Genomic DNA, 11,748 nt, shown 5'->3' on the forward strand with positions numbered 1-11,748 from the left:
AAAAAAAGAGAGAGAGAGAAGAAAAGAAAAGAAAACAAACAGATGGTTAAGTGTAGCTAAGCAGGCATGGTAACACATGCTTATAATCCCAGCTACTCAGGAGGCTAAGACAGGAGCATCACAAGTTTGAAGCCAGCCTGTTAAACCTAGCAAGACTGTGTTTTTGCAAAATTAAGAAAAAGGTCTGGGGATGTAGCTCAGTGGCAGAGTACTTGCCTAGCATGTATGGGACCTAGTACCACCCAAGTCTACTGTGGTAAGATGTCCTCGAAAGCCACATGAAGTCATAGGTGGGGCTTTTTCAGAAGTGGCTGAATCTAGACTGTGTGATGCTGGGATTAAGAGTGTGTGCTTACTAAATTAGTCCACTGATTGGCTTGGCACCATCCTAATCCTGGTAGCCTAGAGAGAGGATAAAAGGGTCAGAAAGAAGCTGCTAAGGTCCCTTGCTTGTTTGTGCTATCTTCTACCTGCCATGAACTGTTTTATCCTCTGCAATATTCCTCTGCCAAGCCACCCTGCCTCGGAGCCAGACAATTATGGATTGAAACCTCTACAAACTATGGTCTAAATAAACTTTTCCCCTTTAACTTTGGATGTTGGGTAATTTGTCTCAGCAATGAGAAGAGTAACTAAGGCAGAATTTCATACCAGAGCAATGGGGTGGCTGCTGTGACACTACCTGACCATGTGGCTCAAGAACCTTTGGAACTGGCTTGTGGGCAGGGGAAGTTCAGGAAAGGTTTGGAGATGCCCCTGAAAAAAGCAGAAAGTTGGAAAGCCTTAGGCTGTACTTGATGGGAAATTCTGGTCAGAGCTCAGAAGACCAGAAGATGGACAGAAATCCTGCTGGTAAAGACCAAGCTCAGGCAGTTTCTGCTGGGAAAAAGGACCACACTGGCTGTTGTGTGTTATACCTTGGCAGAGAGTTTGTCTGCATTTTGCTTGTGTCCAGAAACTACCTGAGATTAAGATTAAGGGCAGCAGACTAATTAATCTGGCAGAAGAAATTTCAAGACAGTCTAATGTTGGAGCAGTAGTATGGCTACTGTTGGGGGCTTTTAGCCAGATTTAGGTTGAGACTCAAGGGCAAAGAGACCAGCAGAATGTGAGTTTGGCCAGAAAGGAAGCTCCCGTCAAGTTGCAGCCTGCAAAGATAGAACAGATGAGAAAATGGTCGCTGAAGAGACTAGCAAGGAAAAGCCAAGTATTTCAGAAGAAGACAACATAAAAGAAAGCCTGAGGATATCACAAGAACCAGCAGGACTCCAGTCCTTGCAGCCTCAGACCTGCAAAAGTGAAAGACTTTGCTCTGAGAGGAAAGCCCCAGGGCACCATGTTCCAGAATGGCAGTGGCCTAGGGAAGTTGTTCCTTGGGTTTGGGTTCATAGGCATTCAACGCCGACAGCCAGAAGAGAAGGCAGCCTGGCTACTGCTCCAGCTGGCAGCAGGCTCTAGTCATCCACGTGGCACTGGTTTTAGATGCCTATAGAAGGCAAGAGTTGTGAGGTCGGGAAGGCTTCTATCCAAGTTTTAGAAAAAGGCCTGGGAAGCCAGGCAGTGTGCCCAAGAAGGCAGGTTGTGAGGCTAAAGGTACAATGGAGACCCCAGAAATTTGGAGAAGCCGGGAATGTGGATCATCTGAGGAAAACTGCAAAGAGGGGGGCAATGTTGGCCCAAGAGAAGCCATGGCAGCCACCACTGCCAGCAATGTCATAGGGGTGGAGGCACCCAAGCCCTTTGGAGCTCACATCTTTCCAGAGTGCCTCAGATGCTGGCCATGGGACCACAGGACTTAATGTTTGCCCTGCTGGATTTTGGACTTTCTTGGACCCATTCCTTTGTATCCACAAAGTGTACCTTTCAGAATGGTAATATTTATCTTGTGCTATTATACGTGGGAAGTGTTTAACTTTCTTTTCATCTGTACAGAGGCTTGCAGCTAAGAGTTTGCCTTAAGTCTCAGAGAAGACTGGTTTGTTTGTTTGTTACTGGGGATCAAACTCGGGACCTTGTGCTTGCAAGGCAGGCAGCAGAACCATTGAGCTAAATCCCCGGCTTTCAGAGGAGACTTGGGACAGACTTTTCAGCAAGGCTGAAACTGTTACGGCTTTTGAAACTCCTAGAAATGGACTAAATATGCCTTTTATGTAGAGGAGCATACATGAGTCTTTGGGGGGCTAGGGTGGAGTGTTATGGTTTGTGTCTAGTTGTCCCCCCAAAGCCTCATGTGTTCATAGGTGGGGCTTTTTCAGAGGTGGCTGAATCTACAGTGTGTGATGCTGGGATTAAGGGTGTGGGATCACGCAATCCAGTGAATGGTTTGGCTCTGCCCTAATCCAAGCAGCCTAGATAAAAGGATCAGAAAGAAGCTACTAAACTCCCTTGCTCGCTTTTGCTGCCTTCTGCCCACCAAGAGCTGTTTTCTCTTCTGCAATGCCCCTCTGCCAAGCCACCCAGGGACTGAATCCTCTACAAACTGTGAGCTGAATAAACCTTCCCCCTTTAACTTTGCTTGTTGAGTATTTTGTCTCAACAACAAGAAAAGTAACTATGACAGATATGTTACATATATTTAAGCATTAAAAAGGTGAGGGGTGCTCTGAACAGTGAGATGAGGGTTGGATACCAGCTCTGCCATTTCTTGCCATGTGGCTTTGGACTACAGACAGGGTTGCTGTGGAGATCTGGACCAGGGTCTGGTATTGGTGAGCAATAGACACGTGGCTAATATTATGAATTATCTTCATGCCTGCACAGGACTTTGACAGAGCAGGGCCTTGGCAACTGGAAGCAACTTCCTCAAATCTACAAAATCATTCAGCCAAAGTCAACAATGAATCCCCTGACCCCCAATTCGTGGAGTGGGCACCAGCTAGCACCAGCTCCCACCCAGGAGGGCTGTTTCAGCCCAGACCCACAAAACGTGACCCCGAGTAAGAGCTGCACTTCTACTGGTCTTCCTCTCCCGAGTGCCCCTGTCAGGCCTACCCTGTACTTCTCCCACTGTGGCCCTGGGTTCCCATGGCAGAAACCAGCGAGGGGACAGTGCTAGGGGGTGAGTGCTTGGTGAGCTGAATTTGCAACAGCAAAAAAGAGAGGGATTGGTCCTTATTTCTGAGTGACATGGGGAAGAAGGCACAGAAGGAACACCGTAAGGGCCTCACCAGAGCAGCAGAGATCCGGCGGTTCTTGCTAGGCGTGGCATTCGTCCGATTGCTGTAGCGGGCGTTGTAAGTTCGGGGTGGCACCTGAGGGGGCATGGTTTTGCTCCGCGACACAGGTTTTCCCGGGGTGTCCTTGCCAAAGTCCAGGGGACCTTGACCTTCCTTCCAGCCCCTGCTAGTGTCCCATAGCATCTCTGCATCATAGGTTGACTTCAGATTGAGCCTTGTGATAGCGTCGTTGATACCATCGAAGTCCACAGGCGCCGCCATGTGCCCGTGCCTACCTCCCGGGAACGCTTCCTCTTCCAGGATTTGATGCCCCAGCAGTTTACCCGGTGGTTGCCGGACCAAAGAAAAAGTGTTGATGTCATTGGGCTGAGAGATCTTGGAGGAGGAGGGGCACCCCTTTCTAGGAGGCAGGGGTGGGGTGTCCCAGATAGAGACACGGGGAGGCAGAGGAGGTGGGGACAATTTTTTGCAAGAGCCATCGATATCCCCTGGTCCTGGGGACAAAGAGAGCCCCTCGTGTGAACCATCAAAAATGTAGAGATAGTCTCCAGACAGGGAACCTTTGGGCCAGGGACCTGGGCCAGGCTGGGGGCCCTGGGGGGTGGAGTGGTTGGGCGGCTCTTCCTGTGGGGAGATGGAGTTGTAATTGAGGGTAGGATCAGAGCCAGAGAGACCGCGCAAGAGCTTGAGGTCCTTCCGTCTCCCTGCCGGCTTGCTGTAGAAGTCTAGGACAGGCTCATCCCAGTCGATGAGAGAATGTTCGGTGTTCTGCTTGGACCTGCTCTCCTCCTTGTCGTGTCGGAGCCGGGACAGGGCATCGCACTCCATCTGTAGAGCTTCGGCCACGGCCAGCTCTTTGCGGCTGATGCCCACCGACTCCAGGGACTTCCAGTGCTCCCCACTGCCCTGAGTGGAAGACATGGTGAGGATGGGGGCACGAGAGACAAAGAGGCCTTCTACTTCCTGCCAGCGTCAGGCCCAGAGGGCTGGGGCATGGCGTCCGGGCACCTGCAAGCAACGGGCACACAAACACCGTTCAGTCACAGGACAGATTTATCTATGTTTGGGTGCAGGGGACATAATCCGGCCAGCGCCTATTTCTTCGTAACAGATGGAAAGAAGCAGAGATGGCATAGAAAGGGGGCACCACGCCAGCTCACCTGCACGCGTCTCTTTCTCTGTCCCCAGCTTCCCCCTCACACTGCTCAGAACACAGGGCCTCCAAAACGCACCAGCCTGAGCCTGGCCTCATAGACCTGAAGACACTCTTTGCTCTTGCCGCGCCAGCTGTTTCTCCACCTTCCCACAGCTCCTTCCCGAATGCTTTTTATCCCTAGAGGGCCTGAGGGAGTCTCAGTAATGAGAAGATACACAGAGCCTGGGTGCACTGAGCCCAGAAACTGTCCTAGGGAAACCGCCTCAAGGAGAGGAAACAATCTTGGAAGCACAATGTCTTCCTTCGGTTTGAAGAGGACAGCACTCGAGAGCTGGGCCGTAGCTCAGTGTAGAGCACTCCATGTGGCGAGGCCCAGCATCACAATGGCGGTGTGCTCTGGGAGGCTGAGGCAGGAGGATGGCAAGTTCTAGCCTCGTCTAGGCTACTTAGTGAGAGACTATCTCAAAATAGAAAATTTAAAAAGGGCTGGGGACATAGCTCAGGGCAAAGGCTCTGTGTTCAATTCCCAGAACCACCACCATTTAAAATTTAAAAAACATAAACCTGTAGTTACAAGACTCAGTTACCCTATTTCTACTTACCCAAGAATAATGAAAGCATTAGTCCATCAAGACGTGCACACAAATATTCACAGAGGTTTTATTTGTAACAACCCAAACAGGAAATGGCCCAAATGTCCACTGACAGGCAGACTTTTTTTTTTTTTAGTACCAGGGATCAAACTCTGGGTCCTTGCACTTGCAAGGCAGGCAGTGGAACCATCGAGCTAAATCCATGGCCAAACAGACTTTTTAAAATGTGACATCTACATATCTACAGCTGAATTTTGCTCAGCAACGAAAGCAATGAATTCGTGACAAATCCCAAAACACAGGTGATTCTCTAATTTTAAAAAATCCAGACAATGAGAGTATAAATATGTATGATTCCATTTACACAACACTCTAGAAAATGCAGATTGGTCTTCAGTGGCAAACAGCAGATCAGCGTTTGTGGCTGTCTGGAAAAGGAATGGAAAGAGGGAAGGATTAAGGGAACTTCTAAGGGGTGATGAATAAACATGCTCACTATCTTGATTGTAGCCATTGTTTCACCAGTGCACTCGTCTGTCGAAACTTATCAAACTGTTCATTTTAAATATGTACACTTTATTGTGTCAATTGCACTGATAGAGCTGTAAATGAAAGTACAACATGGCCCAATTAAGCAGACCTACGACATTACTCAAACTGCACTGGGATCCTCCCTAAATACACCAATAGTTCAATAAAACAAAGTTCACCGCTCCCAGGTGGGACGCAAGTGCCCAGGGTCCCAGGGAGCCTGCAGCCTGGGCCAGCTGCCCCAGCGGAAGCAGCCCTCTCTGTGTGCAGCACTGGCGCCTTCTGCTTCTCGGGCCAGCACGGATCTCCTGCCAGCTGCATACCACAAACACAGACCTTTGCAGAGCTCTGCCGCAGGCGCTCGCGACATTCAGTTTCCCTGGCCTGTGGTAGGGCAGCGGCATTTTCAAACTCCCCACAAATTCTAGTCCGCAGCGGAATGAGGACCGCGAGCCTCTGTGTGTTCGCAATTAGACGGGGGAGGCTGAGTGTGCAGCAGCCACTTCTAACCCAGCACAGCGGCAGGGAGGACCACAATTACACACAATTATCAGAAGTGGTTCAGGCTCTTGGACCGCTCGGCCCAGGGGGTAACAAACACACATTACATGTTATTCCTCACAATTACAAAACTGAAAACACCAACAGGGAAAAGCTTCAGATAGCTTGTGTGTGTTGTTACTGGTGACTAGACCCAGAATCTTCACACTAGCCCTACTTTTAATTTTGTATTTTGAGACAGGGTCTTGCTATGTCGATAAATTGCCAAGGATGGGTATGAACTTGGGATCCTCCTGCCTCAGCCTCCCAGAGTGCTGGGATTCAAGCCACATGCCACCACCCCCTCACCTTCCGGTAGAATCTTGAGTGGCAACTTCCACTTGATTGAAAATAAATTTGGACAGCATCCCCCTTCAGCTGAGGTGCCCTCCCAGGACCCCAGGGCATCTGTCGGGCACAGGCCCAGGACCCTGACCGCAACTACACTTAGCCCGCAGGTCCTCAAAGATGCACCAGCCCGAGCCCCAGCCTCTTCACTCTTTCTGTGCCAGCTGAGTTTCTCCAAACCTCCCTCACCTCCTTCTAGACACCTTTCACCCACAGAAGGCCTGAGGGAGTCTTGCTACTTGAAATTCTAAGGAATTGAATGCTAATGTGGAGATACACATAACTTGGCCTTCAGAACTGAGAAAGTGTCCCAGGAAAAGGAGGAAGAAGTCCTGCCTAGTGCTTCCTAGACTGGAGACACTAGAAAAATGTGCTCAAAGAGGGGCTGGGCTTACATCTTTCGGGGGGGGGGGTTAAGACAGGGTCTCAGTGTGTAACTCAGGTGTCCTCAAATTTGCGATATTCCTGCCTCAGCCTCCCAAGTGCTGGGATTACAGGTGTGTGCCAGTATGACCAGCTCTGGGTTTAAATCTTTTTTTGGAGGGGGGTTTGAGACAGGGTCTCACTATGTAGTTGAGACTGACCCGGAACTCACTGTGTGGCCCAGGCTGTTCTCAAACTCACAGCAATTCTCCTGCCTCAGCCTCCCGATTGCTGGGATTACAGGCGTGCGCTACCACTCCCGGCTTTTGCTTCCATTTTTTTCTTCTATTCTTTTTTTTTTTTTTTCTTGTCCCTTCCTTTCCCCCTCCTCCCTCCCTTGCTCTCCTTATTTGAACATTTTCTTCCCATTTCCCAATATCCATTATACATTTTGGTCCTCATTTACACTTTCAGTTTTTCATACCAGAGAAACAATGCAGTGTTTAATCACGTGTGTCCAATTTCTCTCACTGAAGAGCATGGTCTCAAGGTGCATCCATTTAGCTAGAAATGGCTCAAGCTCATCCTTTATGGCACAGTCATGCTCTGCTATACAAAAAACCACATCCTCTTTATCCATTCATTGGCTGATGGGCATCTGGGCTGTTTCCAAGATGTAGCTATTACAAACTGTGGGTGTGCATGTATTGCTGTTGTATGATGCTTTTAATTCTTTCAACTTCCCCATATCTTCAGCCTCTTCCCCTTAACTTGGTTTCTCTCGTCAGGACATAAACACACTTCTTTCAGCCTTAAAAATGAAATAAAAACCTACACCCTAAAGACTGTCCCTTGACTTTTTGTCCTCTCTGCTCTTCCCTTCCCTTCTGAGCCCAGCCAAGCTTCATGGGAGAGTAGCCGACACCCTTCCCTTCCCCGTATTCCTTTAACTCACTGGACTCTAGCATCGGCCCCAACAGCCCACAAAACAGCTTCAGCAGCAAGGCCCGGCTGCCCTACTCCATATTCCCTGCCCGCTGTCACTCCTGCCCGGGGCTCCACCCTTGGCCCCCTGGCTTCATGCCATTATTTTCTTCCTTGTTCTCCACCCTCACCTGTGTGCCCCTCTTCCTCTGTCCACCGGAAGTGCTGGTGCTGGCTCCGGTGTCCATCCCAGCCCACTGTTTGTTCTGTACCTGTCTCCTCACCACACCACTCATGCAATGATTGCGAAGGGTGTCTATCGCCCCTTCAGACTCACATGCCCGCCATATCTCAAATTCAAATGGACAAAACCGAGCCGTCGCCTTCTTTCCTCCCTCCTCTCACCCCACATCAGATTCCCCAAGGCCGCCCACTTTCCCTCTTTGACCCCACTCAGAGCTAGTCCTTCCTTCGATCCTAACTACTGCTGTCCCAGTTCAAATCCTCATCTCCTCTCTTTTGGGCCAGGCCAACAGCCTTTCCTTCCACTGATCTTTCCCTCTTCAAGGCTTTCTCTGCAGAGCAGCCTGAGGGCTCTTTCTAAAGTTTAAATCTGACCTTCACATTTTCTGCTTAAAACCCTTGAAAAGCTTCTTATTTGACTCCTCTTCCAGGCCTTTACCAGCAGCCCCCACCTCCCTCAGCCTCCAAGTTTTCCTTACCTGTATTTGACACCTCTGTGACTTGCTTCCAGGGCGTCCTTCTCCTGGGCATCCCCCTTTCCAGTCCTATTGCTTTTGTGTTTCTCCCTCAAGCCCTCCCAAGACTTTGCTCAGATGCTACATTTTGCAGGAATCCTCTGAACCCTTCAATGTCCACTGCACCCTCTCAAGGCCTTAAAATACATTCATCGAAATGACACGTTTATGGACCCATCACCCCCACTAACCTCAAGTTCCAAATTCACCTCATTCCTACTGAAAAGAATGCATCTGAATCACAATGTAAGGGCCAGGCTTTCTGGAATGAGAAATTTTGAGACATGGAAACCAGGAAGGACCCAGGTGAGGCTTTTCCTAGAGTCCTTGAAACACAGGCTTGGGATTCCAAATAAACTGGGCTGGGTGGGGCACTTTTAAGTCAGGTGCATGCGTGGGCAGGAAAACCACACAAAGTGGCCTTCTGGCTCTGATTCAGACCTACAGATTTCCCATGGTGAAGTTGCTCAGAAGACTCCAGAATGGATAGAAGGAAAGGCTGGAGGGTGGTCCAAGCAGGCCCCATCCTCAGCTGCTTCCCAGACTGGAATTCAGACGGAGTAAAGAAGAGCTACCCCTCTTTAGCCCCCGGGCCCCTGGCTCTAGAGGGCACCACTAGACCGGCCCAGCCATGCAGGGAGGGAAGCCCACCCACTGACAGATGTCATGCACGCATGGGCCAACATGGCAGTTGTTTCTTCAAAAAAACTCAGCACTCCCTCAGCCTGATGCTGAGAGAGGAGACATGGTGAGGAGACAGGACAAATACGTCCCCTGCAGGGCCAGAAGAGCCCCCTCCAAGGTGCAGTGGGTTCCAAGAGCAGCAGTTAGGCACAGGGAACATCCAGAGAAGGGAAGGGGAAAGGGGACAGCCCCAGCAGCAATCAATGACCAGAGGACAGAGGGAGCTTGTCTAGGGACCCTTGCCCCAACTTTCATTTTCTAGGGCAGGGGACCAAGAATTTTAGGCATCAGGGGCAGGCATGGTGGCACATGCCTGTTACTCCAGCACTGTGAGTGGCTAGGGCAAGAGGATTGCAAGTTTGAGTCCAGCTTAGGCAATTTAGCAACTGTGAGACCCTACGCAAAACAAAAAATAAAAGGGGCCGGGCATGTATAGCTCAGTGTGAAGGTGCTGAGTTCAATCACCAAGTACCAAAGGGAGAAAAAAGAAAGAAGTTTAGGCATCAGGGTCTAGGGTCTCGTGTCACCTGCCTTCCCCTTCCCCAACCAGACTCCCGGGCCAGCCTCTGCTGGGCTGACACTGGAAGCTGCTGTAGCCCCTTCGTCTTCAAGGGCTGCTAGGGATTCTGCTAAAAGGCAAACGGGCACGGGATGTCCCTCGGTGGCAGAGCATTTGCCCACCACACACGAGGCCCTGCGTCCTGTCTCCAGCACCCGTGTCATCGCCACTCTCCAGTCCGTCCGGGAAGAGCTGTCTGCGGCCAGCACTGCTGCCGTGCACCTCAGGGAGCACCCACACAATGCATTCTAAGTAAAAGGCACCCCGACCACAGCGAAGAAACTGAGTGAGTGGCAGCCCCTGGAGCTGTGAGCTCTGGGGGGCTGCGCGTGCCCTGTCCTAGTCTCCACTTCTCGGAGGGCAGGTGGAAACAGAAAGGTCAGCCATGGCCAGCTTCCTTTCCACCTGCACGCGCTCATCTGAGCTCTCCCCTCCTACTCGTTTGACAGTGAGCTGCAAACACTTCTCTAAACACTTCAGCCCGAATCCCGTCAGAACTAGGATATTTTCCTACATAAACACACCCACAAAATTTTATGTTGACATAATAACATGCTCCAGAGTTCACCCTCAATGACTGTAATTGTCCTCTGGGAAGTATGTCAGACACAGAAATTCCCGGCCCCTCCCCTGGATGGTCTGATTCAGCCCTTCAAGTGATTCGCATATGTGGCCAGGTTTGACACCTCAGACTCCCTCAGGAAGACAAGAAGGAACTGAATAGAAAGCACCAGGCAGTCAGCTGAGGAAGAAGACATGTGCATGGCTGAGCAAGTCAATGCCAGGGTGCAAGCAGCACCAGGCACCAAACACAGTCCACTCAGCGGCCCACAGATGGCCCGGGGCTGGCAGGGAGGAAACGTGTCAGGCAGAGCCACACAATCGTAGAGTCACAGGGTGGAGAGCAGGAGAGGGCCCTCCCCTCTGTGGAGCTGGCCGTTCAGACCCTGTGGGCAGAGAGGCTGCTGTCGGGCACCAACCGTGTCAGTAGGCTCTGCTCAAGAGGACTGGGGGATCCTGAGCCACAGAACTGGATCCCAGTGGGTGCTGGGTACCAGCGTATCTGAGTACTAGAAGCACAGAGATAACTGGCACAGTTCTAGGGAGCTTACGATCGAGCCGAGGCAACAGACATATCATAAATAACTCGATCCTCTCTGGAGCATAAAGCAGGGAGATACTGCGTGGCTTGGGCCATCTCTGCTGCACAGGGGAATGGAGAACGCTCAAGCAAGGTGGTGAGCAACATACAGGGTCTCAAGCCCCTGGGGCCCCGGGCATCCCAACCTTTAGTAGTTTCCTACTCAGGGAAGAGAATTCAGTTCTAGGACGGAGCCCTCAGCATCCCTCTCAGAGCAGATAGGGTGCAGGAGTTGGAGGTCACGGGTACTTAACTGTGTGGCTTCCAGATTTTTCTCTTCAGAAAGGACTTGTGTCTCTCTCCATCCCCTAACACCCACACCCCAAAGCACCAGGTTTGCAGCCAGGAACCTGTGCCCCACCTCTCACGCCACACACCTGATGCCCTGCCCCACCTGTCCCTCCCGCACCCCTGTCCCAACAGGGAACAGCCCTGAAGCAGGAAGTAGAAGAGGTCAGGTAGGCAGCTCCCTGCCTCCAACAGATATGCATCTCATCCCGGAGCCCTTGAGGAAAGCCCAGGGGCTCCACAGAGCTCTGGATGCCTCTCTGATGTCGGCCTAGGGCTGAATGACAGGTACTGACAGTCTCTCTCTTTAGCCTACCTTCCCTCTGAGCAGCTCCTACTCAGTTCCAAATGAGTCCACGGAAAACTGCTGCTGTTTTCTTCCCACTCATACAGCCCCCTCCCAGCATCCTCTCTCCAAATTTCAGCAGCCGCATAGTTCATCGTTTCCTACCTGGACTCCTCTCCATCCCTCTACTCCGTGGGTATATGCTGGACTCTCCACTAATTTGAAGCCAAAGTAGATTCGAGAGTTTAATAAAGGGTTGCCTGGGTCCTAGGTAAGCAGAGGACAGGGCTGGGAGCCTGTGGAGCCACTGGCTTTGATTCAGAGGTTCAGAGTTCCCATTCCAGCTCAGGAACTAGTTCCACATTTGCTTTTTTTTTTTTTTTTTTTTTTTTTTTTTTTTT

General features: G+C 50.8%; 1 protein-coding gene across 2 annotated transcripts in view; it reads right to left on the bottom strand.

Annotated features, from left to right (window-relative positions):
• Positions 1-11,748, bottom strand: part of Pik3c2b (phosphatidylinositol-4-phosphate 3-kinase catalytic subunit type 2 beta) — a 62,427-nt gene that overhangs the window by 39,396 nt on the left and 11,283 nt on the right. For both annotated transcript variants that reach the window (XM_010613014.3, XM_010613015.3), the window contains one exon: positions 3,168-4,184. In XM_010613014.3, coding sequence (XP_010611316.1) covers positions 3,168-4,097 — 930 coding nt within the window. In that variant the 5' untranslated portion in view covers positions 4,098-4,184. The remainder of the gene's footprint in view (positions 1-3,167; positions 4,185-11,748) is intronic.

The sequence above is a fragment of the Fukomys damarensis genome, unplaced genomic scaffold (genome assembly GCF_012274545.1).
Source record: "Fukomys damarensis isolate Sample0158 unplaced genomic scaffold, DMR_v1.0_HiC HiC_scaffold_11, whole genome shotgun sequence".
NCBI lineage: Eukaryota > Metazoa > Chordata > Mammalia > Rodentia > Bathyergidae > Fukomys > Fukomys damarensis.